The following is a 23,849-nucleotide window of genomic DNA, read 5'->3' on the forward strand; positions in this document are numbered from 1 at the left end:
GCTAAGATATTTTAGCCTTTTATAGCCTCCCTGAGACCATCCCTTAGCTCATTGAAAGGAATGAGGTGTTCCTTCCAAAGAAACTGCAAAGTGAGCTCAAATTCCAAGACACTGACAGGTTTCAGGCTCATAAACAGCCTAAACATTCCAACACTGGTGATACTCCCTGTATTAATGTTTGTTGAAGGGTGTTATGTTGCTACTTTACTGAGTAAAATACCCAGCAGTAACTAAACTTAAACTAGCAGTAATGAATTACTTAATTCAGATTAAAGAGGAAGCCTGAAAGATTTGAAAACCATGATTATTTTTGACTATTTTGGAGCCTAGCTAAATCTAAGACACCATTGTGCAGTGTAGTCTCTACTAGTCTGTCTCTCTTTATAAGACTATTTTCTGGAGCAAAAAAAATGGACTATTCAGATCCTGTAGAAGCCTGCAGAATTCAGTTATGATCTCATTTTCTATCATTTATATATAGAATTCAGGAATATTTGTCAAACTGATCCTTACTCAAACTTCTGAAAAGTGAACGCTGTCCTCTAGTGGTACAAGAGCTGTAATGTAAATCATAGCTGGATTACAGTCTGGTCAGTTTTAATAGGCTCCATTCTAAAACTAAGGAACAGCTCTTAACTACGTTTTGAAGTGGAGCCAAGAAAGGTAGAAAAGTTTATTTTAAGGAATCCTGAGAGCTATGTAATATCTTACCGTACTGAATTAAATTTCAACTGTGCTTAATACTTAGCTTTACACAGAACCTGACTAAAATTCCTAGATTTACACCTCGCCCAAGAGGATTTAGATATTAAGCACATTTTAGGGTTGAAAGACGTAATATTTTTCACACTCTGCACCAGGCAGTAGTTCCTTTTGAACAGGCGTCTCCTCGTTACTATTTACACTTGAAAAATAATTCTAACAATACCTATGGCATGGTTAGGTAGGTTTAAAATGGCATTAAGCAGAAGTAGAAATGTAATTGTTTTTTTGGAATCCCACAGGCGTAGAAATCAGGCTCCAAAAACCTGTGTTAAATTTTGTTCTCTACAAGATACGCTTGAGGAAGGGTAAGTTATTTCTTGTGGATATCCATTAATGAATCCGGAAAACGAGGGGGGAATCACAGAGATGAAATGGCGGAAGGAAAAAAAAAACTTAGAAAGAACTAACCTCTTCTTGCTACAGTCACACTCGTCTGGACGTCTCCGCTTCAGATGGCCCCTCACTTCCCTCAGATTCTTGATTTTGTCTTGAAGCGCTTCAATCTACACGTAGATTTGACGGGACAGGTCAATGGTCGTTTCACAAAGCAGACAGTTCAGAAGGTACGAGTATCGGAAACGCTGCAATACCTCTTGGTCAACGTAGCTCTTGTGGTCTTTCCAGGCCCTGGACGACTGGTAAATCTCCCTCTCACAGTGCACTGTGTCATTTACTAGGATGTAGCACCTGCGAGGCCGAGATGAAGGTCGTTATATGAGCAGAAAGGGGGGCAGGCCTGTCATATCCGTCTGTCCTGCTGCGCAGCACAGAGTGGCAGTGAATTTTGAACTACCCCCCTTCAGCTGTTTGATGTTCCTGACTGTCAAATGTAACATAAATGTCTCCATTTGCACGTGATTGTGATTGTGTTGTGCTCGTCTTTTCATTTGAATTTGTATTTTTTTTAATAGTGTATGTACTCCATAAGTGTTCTCTTGCTGTACCGAAAGCAAAATCCACCAACCATTGTTGTAGGCTATAAAGAATTCTAAGTTATTAAAATGAGTGTTCAATCTATACGTCTACACTGCACTTGATAAAAATGTTCCGAGGAGCTGCGTCAGCACACATAGGCTGCAAAGGAACGGACAAACGTTCATTCTATTCAGGTGTGAAGAAGACACCACTTCTTTATTTTCTCCAGCTTTTATTACATTTCTTCACCTTTTAAAATGGAATGAACCTTTGCCTGTTCATTTGATAAAAATGCCTTGCCTAAGACAATCAAAACAGGGGTGGTATTATTAAATTCCATGCAATTATTTCTTAAGCAACTTCAATAGATGGGTGTGTTTTCCCCCAGCTCTGCTCAGCTCCCTAACTGAGCTCACTGACACACTCTTTCTCCAGCACAGTTAATAATGATGGACAAAGCCCATTTACTTGCCTTGTGCCATGCCATTAGTATGGTCTTAACTGGGTTGTTGAGGATCAGCTGTTGAAACACTACAATATCCAGCTTCAAACTAGGCAGGTGATGCAGGATGCAGAGCTTACTTGTGTGTAACTTTGACCGAATTGGGATAGCCAATGGTGTTAGTGTCATCTGCCAACATCTCCTCAGAATCACCATCCATTTCAAAGTCCATCTGTGGTCCTTCGCCCTCCACTTCATGGTGACGTCTGCTGATGTTCCTGGGGTGAAAGCCGTGCTTGTCCTCAGCCTGGAGGTCAATATTGTAGATCTGCCCCTCGAATTCTACAGACAGGGACCTTGAGGAACGAGTGTGAACAAACCGGGGCCTGTACCCTGTAGAGAAGAAAAATATATTTAACTTGCGCATATACTGCATTCGCTACTGTGAGAAAAGAGACTGCATTTGCACATTAACAAGATACAGCCCACAATGTTGCAATACAATGTAAAAGTGGGATTTGTATTTCCAACCACTAGATGGCAGCACACCATCTCATGCGATATGTGTTGGTTTTTTAAACAATATGCAAGCTGCGCAAAACATTTCGATAGATGTTAAGTGCTAATGTGTGTTTTTCCAACAGATATTTCTAACACACAATATTTCCTTTAGAATAGTATGTCAGAATTCTCATTAAAAGGCTTATTTTTCCTAGGAAAAAAGACGAAATGCAACATACACTGTATACGAACAAAACCCTTCATGCAAAAATGCTATGAACGACTAAAGAACTTCTCACTCACATTTCTATACATATATTAGTTTACTCATGATTGTGTATTAGTTAAGAGTGCCAGCTGAGCTAAGATGTCTGTTGAAGAACAGCTCAGAAATGTGTTTTTGGATATGTCAGTTCTTAGTAAAATCTAGATAGAACACCTACTTCCTTGAGGCAAAGGAAGTGCTCAGGTTTTGAGAAAAACAGTAACTAGATTTTGTGTCATTTGAGAACAGATCTTATTTATTTGTATAAAGAATAGCGGTGAACTCCTGGAGAAAAGTCACCCTGGATCTTGCCCGCCTTCCGAAATTTCCTTATCTTTCTCCTGCTCACCGATTCTCAGTCTTCTTCATCCTGGTGTGCTAGGAGTGGTCATACTCGTGGCCACAATAATGGCCTACACGTGTATCTCAAGCTCCATGGGTTTTCCTGTTTTATGGACCACAGATACCATTCGACCCTTTGTGACTACTGGGTACCATATGACACTGTTTCACTCTCTCACCCAGTAGCTGAAGTAAAGGTTTCTTCCTAAAATTAGGCCCTCCCAGTTACTTTAATATGAGATAGTTAAATAATAAGTAAGCAGTCCTGACAGGGATATAGTCTGAGACAATACTTTCTGTTCTTGTAAATATTTACATGCAGCACCATACTGGCAGGTTAGGATGAAAGTTCCTCACTCAGAGTGGCCAGTACCTTCCTGCTGGAAGGGTTTGTGTAACAAAGAGCCTCTTGATGTATGTGAGTGATGTGTGTTCAGATGTAACAGCTGTACATGTGTCACTGAGCTCTTGGCTGCTCCTCCTGAGTGGCGATTCATTTCAAATCACGATTGATCTCCCAAGTGGTCCGGTAGTCCCCTTCCCACCTTTTTCAAGCCTCTCTTTCCCAGGAGGGAGCAGCCGGATTTATCGGTTACAACTGTTCCGTTTTTTTGTGGCGTGTTTTTTGAAACCCAATACGGAAACGTGAGAAATGAAGAGCGGCTCGCATCCCTCCTTCAAAAAGAAGCTGGTTTAAGATAGCAAGCCTGCTCCTCTAAATATCTTGGAATGTTCCCCCCTACTATTTCATGCTGCTGATATGTAAATGAGAGTTTTCAACTGACTTTGGTTTGGCTGAGGGAGCTGTCTCTGGTTTTTGCGATCCGCCCTTGTTGCCCTGAAGTCTGCCTGTCCACAGTCACAGTCCTTCTCCTTGCTGTCGTAGCCCCTGGAGCGAAGGCTCCTGGTCCTCTTCTTTGCACCCTCCTTCGCGGTGCCTTTACACTTCTGAATCCGCCATTTGCCGGTGATATCCTCGATGCACTGCCATTTCTGTCAGAGCAAAAGATTCCAAATAAATCACGATGCCTCTGCAAACTCCGAAATGGGGTAGCTGGGGGTATGCCATTATGAAAACGAATAGCAAAAACTAGGGAAGTTTTCCATATGTTCAGTAACACCAGATTCAATAACTGGAGTTCAAATAGTGGAGTGGACGGACAGGCAATCTGGAGTTTTGCGCACCTTCGTGTGCATTTATGTACAAGCACTCTGCGGTCTGATGGATAACTCTGTGATTATACCAGAACCAGAGTGATTATACAGGCACCTAAAAAAACGTCAAGGAATTTATTGCAAGTGCATCGAATGAAAAATATTCCGCTGTCTTTCAACAGTAACTAAAAAGTACTTTATTTTAAAAAAGAATGTGGTCAGATGTCATCCTGCTAGCTGCCTTGCCAGTGAAATCTTAACAGGCAGCCACAACAAAAAAGCAGAAGTAAATTTTGCCTTAATCTTCTAATTTGGCCTCTCATTTTGTGGGTAGACACTTTCACTGACCACAGTTCAGACATTTGCTCAGAACTGTGGGAAACCGTATCCAAACAATCGCCATGGTGTACTGATCGAATTTCCTGTGAAGCAGTCACATCCTGACAGCCAGATTAAATGTCTGACAGTAATGTTATATTTGCATACTGGCTATGAGACAGAGACAGTGGTGCCTGGGCTGTCTGTTTGCACGGCAGAAATGGGATTTATCATTAACGTAGCCCACTGTACAGAAAGTGGATTTTAAACAAATATATGTCTGTGTAGATTGTCATGTAATACTTTTCCTTTACTGGATTTCTCTAATTGTAATGTTCCGAGTTACAATATGAGAAATTTGTGTTAATTTCTGTTTTTCCCTTCTCTTAACAGCACGTCCAATTAATTCTCACATGGAATTATGAATGGGAAGGAGCATAGACAGACTTGCTAAATGACTTGCCTGTAAAGCATTTTTCAAAATATTATGGACTTGTTTTCAAGAATATGTCAGAATAAAAACAAAAAAATACAAAACAATGAGGATTACCAGTAGCGGCAAGCTATTTTTAAATTTAACATGGGTCACTCTGTTTTATAACCAAATGCCAAGGTGAAAAAAGAATTTTCACCTACAAAAGACTGAAACCTTTTATTACCTGACTCAATAACTTCAGCACTGTTGTTCCTGAAGAATGCCACAAATAGCAAACTAAACCAATGAAGTAATGTTTACAAGTTTAAGTCCATTCTCTTAACCTTTCATTTTATGTTCCTTTATCTTTTAAGCATACAGTATTTAAAAATAATTATCAGATGATAGGAATGCACTATAGACTTCTTACTAGAGTAATAGATCTAAAATCTAGGTAGGTCTTGTACTCATATTTGTAAGCTTGTGCTGTTTATGAATCATCAGCTAGTTTGCGGAATTTCTTCTGTCATTCCTAATTTTCTTGGCCATTTTCCTTTCTAGCAGTCAATGGCAAAACATGTTTTTTTCCTATTTTTCATACACTTAAAGGAAGCGCCCTGTGTCTGCTCTCTGGGCTGGATGACTAGGTCAAGTGTAATTTATCTGAAGAGCTGCATAAATGTCGCAGCCCAAGCTGACAGTACAATGTAGGAACATGCAGGACCAGTGTCTTCTGGTATCTCTCTGAATGTTTTTTTTCACAGCTGCATTTAACAGATGTCTGAATTGGTTGTGAAAGAAAACACTTAAATATTAGAGATACTTTTGAATATAGGTATTTTTTTCACATTCTCAACATGATGTAACACATTTATCGTTTCATGCAATACTGAAGTTTATAAGTTGAAGCACAATTGAGGGGACAGGTTTTTAGCAACAATTCAAATGACATCTTTTAATAAATTATTCAATATCAAATCTCAAAATAAAATAGACTTATTATTAAGATTTCAATATAGTTATTTCACTGTAATGTCTTGCTTAAGGCTAACTCATGGTCCTGTCATGAACAGTGAGGCCTACAAATGTTAGCACCCTATTACGATATTTAAACCCTACCCATGATTATGAAATGTTTCTAAATGTGGCTGTTCCTGAAAAATGCAGCATTTGTTTTGGAAAAAAAGTTTTTTTTGTGCTTATATTATACAATGTGCCGAAACACTCTAAGAAATGACAGTAACGCTCGTCCATTAACACAAGAGGCATGCACATCTGGTAATGTTCCGAGGTTTTTTTCCCCTCTGTCAGGGAATGGGCCTTGCGATGCAAAGTATTTCCGATCAAGAAAGAAAAACAAAATACACACAACAGTAATAACTTTGTTTGATGGGGTGAGAAACAAAGCATCACACAGTCTTAGTGAAGCGGAACACAAATCAGTAGCTTTAACTGTGCCATAAGCATGCCACATTGACATGCAGGGTACAGAGCTTTGACTCAGCCCTAACATAGTGCCACCATTTCCAACATTTTCATTTACCTGTCCAGGCTGCTCACAGGCAGTTTGGAATTCTGCTTGCTGACACACTTCCTTCACCTTTTTATACTTGGGTAAGCTATTAGCTTGCTGTACATTCATGTTGCCTCCAGCATCCTCTTTCTTACGGAGAATTTTTCTGTAAAATAAAAGGTGCCAGTTAAGGTTCTTGTCTGCGAAACGCTCTCACGTGGCTGGCCAGTGTGGATCTGGTGGTTAGTGTTGCGCCAGCTGCCAGGAAAGCCCGGGCTCTGATCCCGGGTCAGTCTGGTAATGCTCATCAAATGACGCTGGCCAAGTCATTTGACCTTCTGCCAGCACAGAACCTACCCTGCAACCAAGTGTGCATGTGCCAACCCTTGCTGAGGTCTTGCAAGAGGAAAACAAAATATCCTTCCCTTAAGAATGGTTATTTACTGTTGCGGCATGGAGGCTTTTGAACAACCTGAGCAGTAAACAAGCCGGAACTTGTGCCAGGTTGTAAAGAGAAACTGCTCATGGACAGCATACAGTAAAGACACCAGAGGCTATAAGAACATAATAAAAGTTACAAAAACGAGAGGAGGCCATTTGGGTCATCTGGTTAGTTTGGTAGTTAATTGACCATAGGATCTCCTCCATCCATCTCATCTTCATGTATTGAAATAAGCCAGGGCATTGGCTCAAACAACAAGGCTGGGTCTTGTTCCAGACCCCCACAAATCTTAGGGTAAAGAGTGCCTCCTGTTCTCAATTTCAAATGCACCCATGGTTTTGACTTCTGGTTTGTGTTTAACTGGTGCTTCTGAAGACGTCAGCTGAATTGACATGTTCAATGCCTTTGAGGATTTTACATTCTTGAATCCAATCCCTTTGTAGTGTTCTCTTGAGTTTTATAAGGTTTATGTCTTTCAGCCTGTCAGGGTAGAACTATTCCTTAAGTCTGGAAGATTTCTTGTTGCAGTTCCCTAGACTGATTCAAGCGCAGAAATATTCTTTGGTTACATATTTATAGAGCACCTGGAAGTCCTGTGCCATTAAATTTTGTTTTTTCTATATACCTAACTGCCCACATTATACATTATACAATATAAACAAAGTCTATCTTATACAATATAAACAAAGCAAAAAAGCTTCTCGATCCTACAAACCCATGCACATGCAATGACTCTTACATTTAATAGGGAATATAAATTGAGATCTAAAGCTTGTCCCCAACAAAGACATACATTCATTCATGCTGCAGAAAAATTAGATGTACCTAGATGTAATTAGTTTGATGATCTGAAAACCTAAAGTCTCCTGAATTTCCCACTTAAGCAGAAGTCAGTCATTTATGGTCATAACCTGTGGCATGTACAGTACTGTTAGAATGGAGTTTTAAAATATAGTAAAATGCCTTTACAAGACAATTTAATTGCTCTTTTATCTGTATTGTTGTTTTTATTTTGAGAAAAAGTTTTGAGAAGACCTTATAATACAATGTATTGCCAGATATTTACACTACGTTTGCATTTACCGTTCATAAAAAGGACAAATTGAAAATTAGCTAAAATGACAGTTGTTTCTTTGCAAACTGGCACATAAAGGGCATGAAAGCAATCCTGTTTTGTGTGTTGCTGCTAAATGCAACCCAAGCTCTCAATAAAGAAAAATGCATTTAGCTTCTAATCTTCAGATGATGAACACAACAATAATAAAAATGTACAGCTGCTTCCTGGGTTATTTTGTGGTAGTATAATTGCTAATAATAAAACTCACATGCATAAAATATCAACTCCACTTCTAAAGAACTGAAGAAAGTTATTCCCTCTATCCTGCTTCAAAAACTAATCCTACAAAATCAATAGGCAAGAAAATAGCCTGTCTGCTTAGGTCATTTTCCTGAACACTGAGTGATGTCCTTTTATTACTGACAAAGGAAAAACACATAAACAGGTTGATTGAGTGGACTTTGCATCTGACCTTGTGTTCTTCCTTTTTTCCAGTGTTCATTCTTTGTTTGCTTGCTGAAAAGCTCCACATAAAGTGTTACATGGCGATTTCTACATATCTCCTTCAGCTGCTAATGAGAAATTGGTTCAGGTGGCAGCTGATAAAGTAAACCTTCCTGCTACATGATATGCGATTTCACGCATTGACAAACCAAATGACAGGAAGAATGTCAGCTTCATAGCTCAAGCTGTCTCCCAGGGAGCCCTGCCATCAGTGGAGATTGATGGGATTACTTAGTTTCAAGCTGAACATTTTTAACAAAGTGCCACAGGCATTAGGACAGCTTAACCCGTTAAGTGACTGAAAACACGGTGGAGAACAGCATATCAAATCTGCAGATGACATTTTAATGACAAATGTATCAGCTGTGTAATCTAGTGAGCAATTTGCAAAGAGCACCGTTTCCAACCAAAATACAGTTTCATAAAGCGCAAGTATGTACAACAGAATTTGCAGTGTCTTGAGCACTAAAGTTTTTCAGGAGTTTTTTTTTTCATTTGATAAAGGTTTTAAAACTTAAGAGTGGCTTTCTGAAGAGAGAGACATATTGGGAGGGGGGATTTTGAACTGGAGCAAGCAGATTCGAACGTCTTTCTGAAAAAGTACTCTGTGTGCAGGGGGAACAACATTCCTGAAATCCGTTGTTGGCTCTTCCGATCCTATTATGGAGGACACTGCACTGCACTGTGCCCTGGAAAATTTACAAGTCAGATTTTCTGCTTTTCTACACGCCAAGCACCACCAGTATTTATTTCTGGGAGCATGTATCTCTGTGATGGGATTTTAACATAGACTATAATGTACCATATCCCAAACAGAGGGCACTGGGCCTGGAGACATAGTTTTAGGTTGGTCAAGAACAGTTAAACAAGGCGGCATCTTTTCGTCATTGGGGATCTCAAGCAGTTTCGAAATGTGGCAGGAAAAGCCTTTTCTGTGCAGCGGTATACCACTGTACAATACACCAAAGCCCTTGTGAGGTTTTGGACAACTGCACCAGAAATCACTCCGATAAAAATGTGCCCAGTTGACCCACCCTGCCAGGCATTACTGTCTGTTGGGTGGCGTTTTCACCACTGAATTTGAAAGCCCGCCTGAACTGGAGAGATCTCAAATTTGTGTGGTGGAATTTGCACACAAATTTCCGTGGAACAACATGAACTCACATCTGCATTCCTCCGTGACAAAAAAAAAGAAAAAAACAATGATTATTAAAACTATAGAGTTACCCTCTCTCCACAAGAAATGTATCCCTCCAGACTTTGGGCTTCCTGTTTGGCTTGAATCTGAAACACAAAATCAATAGAAAACTGTATGTCGTATAGCACCTTCCTAAAACTTCTTTTATTGATCATTCATAATTATTATGTTTCTTGTACTGTAAGTTGGTAAAGAAACACATTATTTAATGACGATACTCAGAGCTTTAAAAGAAGGAAGAACAGACTGAACTATCACAAGAAAAAAAAAAGTTCAAAATCTTTAGTTACATTTCATAGCTTGGAATTAAAAGCCCAAGTGTACCTCCTAACATAGACTAGAGATCTCAAATACCTCCATTGATACAGCATAATAACAGACAATATGTGTGAATGCCGAAACTGGATGCCTCACCGGTTCCCTGTTTTCTCCTGTTCCAAGAGTTTTAAGATGGATTTGCCATCCATATCAGGAGGTGTGTCAAGTCCAGCGATGTCCAGAATTGTAGGCGCGAGATCGATATTCAACACAATGTGAGGATTGCTGCCGGAATTGAAATAAATGAAAATTATTATTTCCAAGGAATGAATGTTTATTCATAAATAGATAGGATACACCACATAGATGGGATATCTATGTTGCTAATCTGTTAATGATTGTTGAACAAATCTGGTCTGAGCATTTTTGCTTGCACCATTGTTTAACATTTCTGTTCTTAAAGATGAATATAGTTATTCCTTAGTCATAGTAGCTATAATTAAGATAAACAGTACAGCCATGTTAAATGACACAGTCCTAAGTGCAATATCTTATGCATGTTATCCTTAAGGAATCCTACATACGCAAAAAGTTGCACTCTAAATCTGTATTTAATAAATTAAGGCCAAAAAATAAATTCACGAAACAGAACTGTAGTGTTGTAATGTATTGATTTAACAATATTAATTTTTGGGAAAATTCCTTTTTTTAGATTAGTTGTTTCTGGTGCTTTGTTAGACTATGAGCATTATAAAGGAAATTTGAGGGGAAGCTCTTCACTTTGTATTCCCAATTACTAGACTAAAAGAATGAGCAAATTCTTCATGAACTGACGAAAATGTTGACGTTCGGTAAGTCAGCATGAAACTCCACTAAACATCAAAGAGCTACAGAACACTGCAGAGCACTGATGTAACAGTTCAAGGAAGGCGTCTTACACTGATCCGGGTTCGACGTTAGGCCCCCGAACAAAGAATGGAACTCGGATGTCGAATTCATAAGGCATCGACTTGCCTTTCACCAGCCCAAACTGCCCAATGTGGTAGCCATGGTCCGCTGTGTATATGACGTAGGTGTTGTCCAGCTCCCCCGTTTCCACAAGCATTTCATAAATCTATATAAACCCACACAAAAACAGACTTGTTCGAATCTGCTAATATAGACACGTACCATGTGTATAAAAATGGAAAAACATGTTGCTTGATTACTATAGTAAGTAGAAAATTGTCCCAGGCAAGATACAAATTCAGAGCACTCATAATGTCATATTACAACTGAACCTTAACTCATGCATTGGCAGATTTTTTAAGACTGATAAACTTTATTTAATTATGACTGTATTCTAGCCTGGGCCTATTTACAAATGGATTTGATTTTTATCTGGCCTGTGACATACAGTGCTGAAAACAAAAGCCAAACAAACAATCCCAAACTATGCTAATATAATAATTATAGTCACAGAGCTCTATCAGAATTCATACAGAACCTTGGAACTGAATTCTCTGAAATTCAATTAAGAGTTCCCAAAATGAAAACAGAAAATAATGTTGTGTGTTTTGCAGTAATACATGTGAAGAAAAACAAGCAGCGTCTTTTACATTTTTTTCTGAAATGTAACATACCTGTATACATCAAGCAGAAAAACAAGGGCTTCAGGTATGCATGGTCAAACTACATTTTTATAAATCAATTTATTTTTGTTTGCTTCAATATTTAAATAAATGATCTTATAAAGATCCTTTACAGAATGTGAATACCAGCTATTTCTTATCCAAAGGCAGAGCAGAGGCATGATTTGATGAGGCGGAAGGAGAGTTTCTGAAATGAAATTAATTAACCAAAAATATTGATTTGTAGGTAGGCGGAAACGGCCAAGGTTAGGGTTTGACCTCCTTCTGAACTTTTGTTTGATGTTACATAAATTGCAGCTGTTGGCCAAATCTTAGTTTTTGTAGGTGCTAGTGCAAAAGCAGGGTTAGAGAGCACTTACCTTTTCAACAGAATCATCAACAGACATTAATGTTTGGAGTCTCTTACGATGAAGGAAATTCGTAAACTCCATATGAATGGGCATCATTGGACCAGTGTATTGCATAATCCAGTGTTTATCCATGTTAGGTGCATAGTTGTAACTTGGTGTGCTGGAAGAAAACAAAATAGAGGATGATGTGCAAAATCTTTTTCAATAATTCTCCTTTTATCACCCTGAAAGATAACATTTAAAAAATGTGACAGACTTTGATTTGGAAAAGAAAACAGAGACGTTCTGCCCAAAAGATGTCACTTGATGTGATTCTTTGTTGGAGTAACCAAACTTGACACCTATATAGATTCGGATGAATCTGGAGCTAATAAAAATATTTGTGGCCACCAATGTAGAAAACCTGGCAGCTACTGAAACACTTAATCTAGGGGCAAGGAGGCACAAAATCTGCAAAGAGCTGTGTGAACAAGGCGCTGCCATCATTTTACAAGTTAGGTTTCCGTGATACCAAGCAGTCCATACATATCATTCATGGATTTCGTTATAGAAACCTTCCATTCTTGTCTGCGTGGAAAGTAGGTGGCTTCTGCCCTTAGTTCATCTTGTTGCTTTTGTTTGCTTACTGAACTTTTCACCCAACCAGTCAGGCAGTCTAATAAGAATCACAATAGGACCCGTCTCTTGGGACTGAGGATTTGAGGAATGGAGAGAATACAAAGCCACAAGGAATTTGGGGGTCAAATAAATAGATAAATATCAGGCAGCAGTCACTCATGACACCATCAGCTCACACTGTCTGCAAACCTTTTTTGCTTTGCGCACATAATGATGAGAATGTCACTGATAAGCAACAAGACATTTAACATACTTGGCATTTGCCTGTATTGTTAGGTTATGACATTAATCTTAATACCTTACCATATGCAATCTACTCTTCTGTAATATTTTTGTGAGTTGTTTTTTTCCCTATTACATTCTTTCTGAATATACTTTGACAGGCCTGTCATTGGAAAATGCTTACAGTGTAAAGGTTAATTACGTCAAACGCTGATTTCTACTTTTGGTTGTGTAGATGCTGGTTAGATTCCGCAGAAAGCCAGCATGGAGCTAATTTTTATTCGTTAAAGTTCCCCAATGAGTAAAGCAACTAATTAAATTATTTTGTAGCTCTAAAACAACAGTTTTTGGAAACAATTGAAGTTCTTTTCCAGACATTTCCTGAACAGATTTTAAGCTGTGGCCTTAAATACATTTCTATATCTCCCCCATATGGCTATGAGCCAGGATTTTAACAATTGTGTCAGAAAACTTTATTTTTGAACTTCTCTTAATCAAAACTGTGAAGAACACTCTTTTGATGGGATATCTTTGTTGCTAATATGTTAATGATAGGCTTATAAGGAATGGTACTTTTCATTCAAAGGGAGTAATAAAAACATAAGACTTTACTGTTTTGACTGTAAAACTAACTTATATGTAACTTCTCTACCAGGGGAGAACTTTTCATTTGAAACTTAACTCTTTACAAGCCAAAGTGCTTGTCTATTGCAAAACTACACCTTTTCTACATAAACCATAATACAATGTGAGAAACCAGTTTTTTTAATACTGTTTATTTCATATACCCTATGTAAACACAAAATTTGAGTAACTGACAATAATCAGAAACTTCAGAAAAAACATGCTCTCATGTGAACATGACTTCACATGCGTGACAATAATGATAAGAAAATAGGAACTATTAGTAATTGTAGTTATTGCAGTGGTATTATTCCTTAAATTAAAAGTATAAGAAAATGAAAGTACTTCGGCTAGTTTGCTTACATTAGAGACTTCCTGAACACGCTGAATGAAATCTACAAAACATGCCCCTATCTTTCTTGGAAAAAGTTTAAGACCAAAGCCCAGACGGAATCTGAATCTATTTCTTGCCCTGAATAGGTAAAACAGTATCACTAAATCATGCTTTCTTTGATACAGATGGAAGAAAGTGGTCTTTTTGGTGTGAAACCAGCATAGCCCAGAAAGATGCAGGCTTGTTTATTTCAGCACCAGCATGCTCACCGCCTTGAGCAGAGTAACTATCTCTCCAGTCAGTCAACATGACTCGCTGAGCAGCATTTCAACCACCAAAACAACACGCTGACCGCGCTATGCCTGGGGCCTTTGGGTGGGGAATACCTTCTGTTCCATGCAGGCTTTGTATTGAAGGTTAAAAAAAATAATGCCACAAGGAATGAAAGAAATGAAACAATGCATTCCACTAATCAGAGAAGGGAGATACCTGATACTGTCGTGGTTAATTCAAAACAAAAAATGAATGCATTAAAAATAACACCCCACATTAATGGATATATCACAACTTCTTTGTATTCTTAAGAAGGTACTGACAGAGTGGATGGTTGGAAACTAATCTGTATAATGAGCTCAACACCAAACTATGGTTTCCAGCAATACCTGCGATGATCACACCTGTATCTTTGTGTCACAACAGTTTATCACAAATTCCTAACCCTGGTCAACATGTCGCAGAATCGATTCTTATAAACATAGTTGCAATCATGAACAACTTGTTAATATTGCAGTGTGTATTTTAAAACTTTTGAATCTAAAGTAAAGCAACCAGAATAACTGTATCACTATAACTTCATGTAGCATGTTTACTAGTTTGTAACAGTGGCCCAATTCTTTACTTAGCTAAAAATGACAGCATTTTTCCCCCACTGACAGCTCACATGAGGGTTGTGATATTTAAAGCAGTTGCTACCTTGCATATTCTTTCACGTATAGAAGAACAAAAAGTGTTCGATCCCATAACCATAATAGTCGTGCTGTCCTAAGGAAAAATAGCTGTGTGCTGGCTCGTTTCTAGTGAAGAGCACATAGAGAAAGATGGAATGAAACTCTGGGACTCACATGTGCTGGGAGGCGTTGGGGAACATATCAGAGAACTGAGGGGCAGAGTCTTCTGGGCCGTGTGGAGCCGCGTGGCTGATGACCATCATCACGGGCCTGTGAGGGTACATCCGCTTGGACATCCGGAAGAAGTTGACGCTGTCATTAGTGATTAAATCTGTGAAATAATCCTAGATTGAAAATAAGAATAAAGCATCCCCCTTAATAAACAAAACAGAATAGACTGGGTCATGAGCCACAGTGCACTGTCATCTACAAACAGGGAGGACTATCTGATGTGGAAGCAAGTCATGACCCTCTTAACAAGTGGCACTTTACAAAGCCCTATATACCATGTGATCTGTTCTTGTGGGATCTTCACAGAGCAATGATATGAGTTTGGTCTTAAGAGGAGACCTGAGATGCCTCAATTAAAAGCAGGAAAGAAAATAACAGAGCAGTAACGCATCTCAGGCAGAAGCTCGTGCCTGTCGTCTGCTGCATCACTGGAGAGCGAAATGTGTTCCAAGCACACCGGATTGTATGAAAATGCTGAGGTATTCTTTAATGCTTCAAAGCTTTTTTGCAAGCATGACTAATCACGTATAGAGCCCAGAGAGCCCCTGCACATCTGCAGGAGCACTGCCTGAGGCTCAGATTGTGTGTCGCCTATCAGCATCAGTGCAGGACAAACAATCGTGGCCTTTCTCCCTCTGTAAAGGTCTCCTCAGCAGGACACAACACGCCCGGATATTAATGAAGTAATTAGATGCTGGTGAAATTGAGTCAACGTTATTGTTTATAACATTGCTAACGAACCCAGCCCTTCAGGGTACTATTTCCCATAAAATGTTTAACCACTCAAATACTGAAAATATATTCTATTATATGCACAAGGGTAAAGGTTAAATTTTATAAGCCAGCTGAACCAGAAGGAAGTATTCTCATTGATTCTTTAAAAATGATTATTTTGTTCATTTTTGAACAAGCACAGTAAGCTGCTTTTGTCATGTCTAAGGCTGTTACTAAACACGACTTATGGGGTTTTAACCAAATATTCAATTAAATGTGCTTTTCTTTAATATTCGAAATGGGGATTAAAACTACAACTTTAATCCCCAGACAGACCAGAACAAACACAGGTCAGTTGTATCTCGGATAAAAATAAACCCAACCCCCAATATTTCATATTCAAAATCTTCAATTGCAACAGAGATAACTAATATATGATGCTCACCACCATCAAAGTTTGTTATGAATTTTTCCAAGACACTTAAAATAATTCAGGTCTGTACTGAATACTGTATTACAGGAAGCCTCTGTAAAGAGAAGCAATTTTGCTCTTTAAAAATGGGTGTGATGTACTGTTTTTGAAAGAGGAAAAGAGTGAGACAGAGAGGAACTAAGCAATAAGAATGACAAATTATGACTCACTGAGATCTAGCCTCCTGTAATGAGGACATTTTTTGGTATCTTTTAGAAGTCCTGTCTGTAATTTTACAGCTTGGAAAGGATGAGAATTAAGGAGAGCAGTTGGATAAGCATCAAGTAAGGAGTTAAACTCATTCTTTATAGAACTACAATCCACTTTTGACAATCTAAAAGCTCTGCTATTTTATTCTATGTTCTGCCTATCGAAGGCTGCAAAGTTCAAATGCCTGGAAGTGAATAGAGACATTGGATGAAGATTAAACACAAAAGCAGTAGTAAGGCCATGACTGGTAATCTGAAGCCAGGATGTGGCTGGAGATGAAGTCAGAATGGCCAACATGCTTGTGCATGCTGACTGATGTGCCCCCAATCCTTTACTGCTCTATTCAGGAATTCTGTCAGTCTAACTGTCAGGAATCTACCATCGGCTATTGGATGCCTCCAGGCTGCTGAGATGCCTCTCTCTAAATGACTGCTGAGTTTATGTGCTGATGTTTGGTTTTACACTACTGTCCCCTATATTCTAAACTCGTGCCAGCAAACTGGGGACTGAGCTGCCACTGAAACTCTAACACTCATGAAATGTAATTGCATTTATATATGCGTGTGTCTATGATGATGACAGAATATATACAGTGTATACTGTATATGTGTGTAATCATAATATATGCGTTTGGAAATGTTATTAGGGAGAGATCAGGTATAAGTTATGCTATTTATAAGCATCGAGCTATTTATAAGATATCTTTTTTGTAGATTAAAACACACCAAAGCATATTCTGAGTATCTGCTGTAAACTGAAAAAAGAGTGAGCTGCTACAGAAACCTGTCTCCAGATAAGGACTCCACTGGTATCTCTAGTTCCTTGGTAACAATTCTGAAAACACTAGGAAAAATACTTCTGAAAAGAAGAAATATTTGGCAGACATAACAAACCATCAAAATAATAGCAAGTGTAAAGCAGAGTGAGCCATCTTTCCTTAAACCGCCTACATATTCTCAGCCTAACACCAATGGCTAAACATTTTTCCATTACAGCTTAATGTAAAACAGATCCACCAAATAATTGAAAAGGTAACGCACTGACATATTTTCCAAAGGGAAGAATTTCCATACTTGGGTGTTTCTTATCTTCTAATACTAACAGAAATACTGTGGGTAAGTGTTGGTGGGGGCGTCCAGGCAGATAGAAAAAAGCATAAAAATCGACTCATTTCCTACTGGTTCTGTCATGTTTCCAGTTAATTCAAAGCATACCACGAACACAGAAGCATGGGCTCTGTAATCATAAATAAAAGGAATGTGATAGTTTGGAAGTTAATGAAATGTACAGATCACATTCAATTCCAAACCCTTAGGACCACAGGCCAGCCTCACACACCACGCTCCTGCTGACAACAGACCAGCAGTCACATACCTTGGCATAATCCGAGCCGTGCTTTTCCTTGTAGCCATTCCGACAGACGGTGTAATTATAGAAGCGGGAATTCTTGATCAGCCCCACCCACTCTCGCCACCCAGGTGGTATGTAGCTGCCATTGTACTCATTGAGGTATTTCCCAAAGAAAGCTGCAAAGACGAAGAAAGTGATGTAAGAAGAGAACCTTTTCAAGGGGAGAACCTGGCACAACTTTTTTTTTCCCTAGAAGCACAATTACAAGCAATTCCTGTGTTTCCTGCTGCCTTGCAAATTGAATACATTAAATTTTGTACTCGTTAACAACACACCACATGTCTCCTAATAGGCAATCTTCCTAATAGGCAATCTGGTGTATTTGAAAAGTACCTGTAAATGTGCATACACATTGATATATTTTTTTCCCTTAACCTTGCTAAATATCTCTTATAATCTGGGCGGGATGCCAGCCTCCCCCTGAGAGCTAATTGTAGACTAACATATCAGCTAAAAACCACAGGCAAGACTCAAACCCACAAGCCCCTATTCACAAGAAAACCAGCCTGTCAGTCACACAGATACTGTACTGGCTGATCAGCTTGGCGACAGACCAACTATTTGAGAACATCCTGTAATTAAAAGCAAAAGGTTGTTTCTTGTTCCATCTTGATGTGGGGAGATAGAAAATGACATGGCATAGATCAATTTTTAAGTGCATTAAAGTGAATTAAAGTGCCTGATGGACAACATAATCAGAACAGGATAATCCAGAAAGCTACTGACTAGAAATTGTGTGAAAAATAAACAGCTTAAATACAAAGTGATAAGTACAGATATTCTCAACAAATAAAAAATCACATATTAAACTTTAAAAATTTTTATTTAATTTAAAAAATAAATATTAAAACACATTGTAGTCTAGTGGCATGTTTTAACCTGACAGAATTTGGTCCACTGAAATTGTATTAAAATATATAAATTGCAATAAAATCTGACACCATTGTAGTGCCGTTTCTTTAAGGTGGCAGATTTTAAACCCTCGACGAGTTTTTAAATAAAGAATAAATACAATGCAATTGTTGACCAAAAGTCTGCCTGCCCAGATTTAGTTCTTTTTGTCGTGCTGGCACCACAGATAGTAAATCACCACACAAAGATCAGAGCACAACTAATCCTCAGATTATGTGAAATATGTGAAATTTACATTGTCGTGTCAGTGAAGTTGGAGTCTCAACCCCTTTATCTGCAGTGTCACAGGGCCCTGTAGTGCCTAAGTCTAATCCTTAATTACCTTAATTGCTAATTTCATTAAATCAGTTGTTAGCTCGTTGGTAACTATTGATTAAACCGATGGCTGAATTGATTGGTTCACTTGAACTTGAACCCACTGACTGAAAGGGCTAACAAAACTGTCTGCGTGACTGGTGAGGCCACTACAGTGAAGGCAGGGCACAGCTAGGCCGAGGAGCTGCGCGCTCACCTGTCCGGTAGCCGGTGTTGTTGAGGTAAACTGCGAAGGAGCGGGGTTCGTGCTGGGCCTGCCAGGAGGGGGAGGAGCAGTTCTCGTTGTTGGTGTAGGTGTTGTGGTTGTGGACGTATTTCCCCGTCAACATGGAAGACCGGGACGGACAGCACATGGGCGTGGTGACGAAGGCGTTGATGAAGGCGGCGCCGCCCTCCTCCATTATTTTTCGGGTTTTGTTCATCACCTGCAAGGAACCTTCAAGAAAGGACACAATATATCTTCTGGCCCCCAGGACATTGCTTTAATCTGCTGTAGCATATGGACTACACCTTCCATCAATTTTATTCTCATTCACCTTTTTTTAAGATCCAATCTTTGTTTTGATTTTTAACGAGAGAAATCAGAACGATAACAGGATACATTCACGTGAACCCAGAGGAATGTGAAGGAATTAAAAGGGGCTTCACCCTTTACCTCAGTACAATGATGCAGGGGCACATTTTTCTCATCTTTCTCCTGGTGGAGACAGGGTGTGAGACGGGATCTCAACTTTCACCCATGCCAGGTGGTTCAACACATTCCTTTAAAGTGCAGCACAAAACCCCGCCTTTCCAAAGCCTTTTCAGTTTATTCTTCAGTCTCAAAAAAATTCACACACGCTGCAAGGTGGTATATATTCTAATCTGCGTTCACGTTGGCACTTTAATGCTCTGATTACACTGCATTTGTAATGCTTTAAACATTCCAAGACTGAAACAGACATGCTTATTATGGGTTTTGCTTCATTTAGGTCAATCTTGAGATTTTGATGACAACCAGTCATTTTCTGTAAGATAAAACATAGCCTGATACTTAATCAAACATTTCTTGCATGCTAAGAGCTTCCTTGAGTCATTTTATAATAAGGAACCCCTGCCATCAAATAAGAGGAATTCTAGGCTAATCTAGACTGTGAATCCGTTGGCATTATTAGAATTTCTGTGCTTTTCAAAAGTCAGCAGTTGGGTGATTCTCACAGAACATGGTGGTATAAAGCATTTTATACTCTACCAGTCTAACCTGTTTCTGATATAATGAACCATAGTGAGGAAATTCCATAACTGTGATGACACTTTGATTCCACATATCTATGAGTTTATAATTAACCCTACCACTACTTCTGAATACACCAAGCCATGATCTAACCAAGTAAGCTCGGTGGTGTGAACATAACATATTGTCACATTAACAAACACGTTAAAAAAAAACATTGTTTTGGTTTGGTCTTTGAAGTACCTCCATATTTCCTTGATATATAGATCTCGTGAATCCTGTTGTCTGAAGTACTGCAGCTCTGTATGGGATAATGTTAAGTGGCTACAAAAATGATCTCAAGCGTCTCTATTTCAGTCTAAAATATTACACAGTTGTTCACAGGGAGGACAACTGTACAATGGCCACAACTGGCCACAACGACCACATTATCACTTTCATGTGTTTAGACAGTCCCCATACCAAACAACAGTGGCACAGTTGTGTCAGGGCTAAGCAGTGGTGTGTTCTGTACTGCACTCTGGATATGAATGTGGACCAAAAAAGCATCACATAACAATATGTATCATGGATAGGATGATGTGAATAACATTGCACTGTGCAAAGTCATTTATATAAAAAATAATTAACTGCATACCAGACAAAACTAGGGTCAAATTTGTTCACATCTCTAAATATTCTTTTAAATAAAAGCCAACAAATCAATAATATACAATAACATTCTTCTCTTTGGAAGAGCAATGGGGACTTCTGGAATATTTATTCAATACAGTATATATATGTTATTAAATAGATCTCACAACACACAGAAAACCAATGAGAAAATACTAAACAAGCACCACTGACAACAAGGACAAGAAAACACAAATCCCTGTATCATTAGGTTAAACTTTGGACCTTTTCAAAGACTGTGACTTAACTTAACACTCTGTGTTGCCCCTGCTGATTGGTTTTGTACAGAAATCAAACATTTGTAAATACAATACACTCGAGAACGTGGCTGGTAACTGACCTAACCCACTCTTTTGTGTTATTCTATTGTCCCCGGCCCCTGTAGTAGTGACATCTGAAAAGACGAGATGGAGTCGCAGCACCTTGTCATCAAGGCGCAATAAAATAGTCTTGAAAAGAAATGTTTCACCACACTACAATAGGAGCACCATGTTTATTCTGGAGGGGGTAATGAAAACAGTGTCCTGACAAGAAATGTAAGCTTCTTTGAAAAGAAGATGAGTAAAATGCACTTTGCTTTGAGGAGTTTGAGGAACAAAGGCTGTGCCATAGGACCGTTTTACTGCAGCTGAGCTTAAACGCATCCTCCGGTCAAATGTCAATTGCAGAACTGTAGACCGTAAAAATTCAATATATTGTAACTGTGCTGTAAGAACAGACATCACAAATGTGTTTTTTCTTCATCCTTAAAGGAAGTGAAGAAGGGAAAAAGAAATATATTCACTTTACACTGGGAAAAATTACCCTTAAAAACTGCTAAAAAATGATTACTATTTTACTATTTATTTACTATTATTAAACTATTTAAAACTATTTAACACTACTGTTATAATATTAATAAACACAATATTATCATTGCAGTTCCCTTCATGATACAACTCCTGCTATTATGAACAGAATCTGTAATAACCATAATTGTAATAATGATTCAGAACAGACACCCCCTCATACAATTTTACATTCCTGACAATTCAGTTTTCTCCTTTTGGCAATCAATGGAGTTTAAATGCCTGTTGAAATGATTCATTTGTTTTATTTTCCAAGCCCAATTTCATGCCATACGGAATGGTAAAGTGCTGAGCTGTTCTTCAATTACCTCGCCCACATACAAATATGTGTCTTTTTTCTCCCTCGGCATTAGTGCACTTGTGTACTTAAAAACATTTTGGCCTACCACAACATGACATTCTGTGGAAGTATTTACATTTTGACCATTCCGAAAATCTGAAATGTACAAATCAGGAAATGCCCAATTATGTGGAAATCCGGGGCTGCATTTCTAAAATATTTCAGTATATGTATCTATCTCTATGGTTTCTCACGGATAAGAAATAAAGAGCGTTTTTGTTTTTCTTACCCAGCTCAACATCCTGGTCATCAGTCATAATGAGGATGATATTGGGCCGGATGTTCCTTCTGTCTCTCTGGACCCGGCCTCTCAGACCCTGGGCTCTGGTAGCAAAGCAGTCACAAGTCTGGAGCTCAGTGAGAACCAGAACCAGAAACGAAGTCAAGCAGAAACCCTTCATGGCAGCTGATTTGGTGAAACCAGAAGATCACTCGAGGCTGAGTAAGTGGAGTTTTCACTTGCGAGTCTAAGGGAGGAATAACAAAAGAGAAGGAAATTAAGATACATGGCTGCTTTTAAAGGCTGAGAAGTCAAGCAATTACAGCCCTGTGAAACAAATTGATTTCTGTCTCACAGCTCAGTGGCACTCCTAATGAGCCCGAGGTGCAAAGCGTGCAACAAAATTAGCCCTTCACTTTTCACTGGGAATGGACCGAAATACCAGATTAGGGAGCCTGCTGAAACATCTTGACCACACTCGCCCATGAAATCAATTACATCTGTTGTCTGCAGAACGTTAAAAGTCAAATCTAAATATAGCCATCTTCAACACAATAAAAAGTCAGCCCAAAGGAATAAAAGAACACTCTGCATGAAGCATACTGAAAAAATGTTTAGCATTGTTCCCCAACAATCTCATGAACAACAAAAGTACAGTACTGTGCAGAAGCTTTAGATATTTTGCATTGTTCTGCATTTTTCAGTCTGAGTTTTCCTTCCTGATACAGAAAGAATGGTAATCTCCTGAAATTGCAGCCAGTTTAGAAGCTGATGGTAAATACTGAACTCTTTATGTAGCCCGAAGGGCTAAAATTAGCTTTTTTTTTGTTTTACTGAATACTTGAACTGAATACCTTAATAGTGAGAAAAAGAAGAATTTACATATATACATAATAATGCAACGCCATGTCCTTACAGCAATATTTTTATTCAGCTAAGAATTCGTTTTCAGAAACTTAATACAACAAAACTCCAGGCTTCTACAGAAGTTTAAAAAGGAAAATTACTCTGCAGTGCCACCTCACCTGAAAAGATCCTATCAGCTTCATTTTTCTATTGGATCAGGGAAAGCCCCCCGACGCAGAATGCCCGTTTGCTTGCTTGTTTGCTCACTACCATTTTCTATTCGTGGGAAAAAGCATCCAGCAGACACCCTGATTCCTTCAGAGATCACTCCCGAATGACAGTCTGACAACCTTCAGCCTTCAGCAGATCTGCAAAGGTCTTAAAAGCAGCTCCTCCCCTTGCCAACAGCCCAAAGAAAACCAGTCTCTGCTAAGTGCCGAGCCTCTGGCTGACTCCTATGCCCTCCTCCAGCTCCGTTTTCACCTGAGTCCTCGGAAAGCCTATCAGTTTATCTGCCAGACTGTCAGTCCTGATACGTGGTGGACACAATCCTGATTGAATTCAGATTATAAGGACTTTAAAGGGAGAGGTATGCTTCTGCCACTATAATTCAGAAAGGTGAAATTATCC

The 23,849-nt window shown here is 38.8% G+C and overlaps 1 protein-coding gene across 2 annotated transcripts in view; it reads right to left on the bottom strand.

Moving 5' to 3' along the window:
• The window catches only part of sulf1 (sulfatase 1), a 53,423-nt gene that overhangs the window by 12,068 nt on the left and 17,506 nt on the right, over positions 1-23,849 (bottom strand). For both annotated transcript variants that reach the window (XM_088918629.1, XM_088918630.1), the window contains 13 exons: positions 22,383-22,620; positions 19,277-19,516; positions 17,818-17,969; positions 14,991-15,160; positions 12,081-12,231; positions 11,029-11,204; positions 10,247-10,375; positions 9,862-9,918; positions 6,662-6,797; positions 4,016-4,223; positions 2,263-2,515; positions 1,356-1,452; positions 1,174-1,268 (listed from right to left, as the gene is read on the bottom strand). In XM_088918629.1, coding sequence (XP_088774755.1) covers positions 1,174-1,268; positions 1,356-1,452; positions 2,263-2,515; positions 4,016-4,223; positions 6,662-6,797; positions 9,862-9,918; positions 10,247-10,375; positions 11,029-11,204; positions 12,081-12,231; positions 14,991-15,160; positions 17,818-17,969; positions 19,277-19,516; positions 22,383-22,554 — 2,036 coding nt within the window. In that variant the 5' untranslated portion in view covers positions 22,555-22,620. The remainder of the gene's footprint in view (positions 1-1,173; positions 1,269-1,355; positions 1,453-2,262; positions 2,516-4,015; positions 4,224-6,661; positions 6,798-9,861; positions 9,919-10,246; positions 10,376-11,028; positions 11,205-12,080; positions 12,232-14,990; positions 15,161-17,817; positions 17,970-19,276; positions 19,517-22,382; positions 22,621-23,849) is intronic.

This window comes from Atractosteus spatula, chromosome 6 (genome assembly GCF_055471065.1).
Source record: "Atractosteus spatula isolate fAtrSpa1 chromosome 6, fAtrSpa1.hap1, whole genome shotgun sequence".
NCBI classification, from domain to species: domain Eukaryota; kingdom Metazoa; phylum Chordata; class Actinopteri; order Semionotiformes; family Lepisosteidae; genus Atractosteus; species Atractosteus spatula.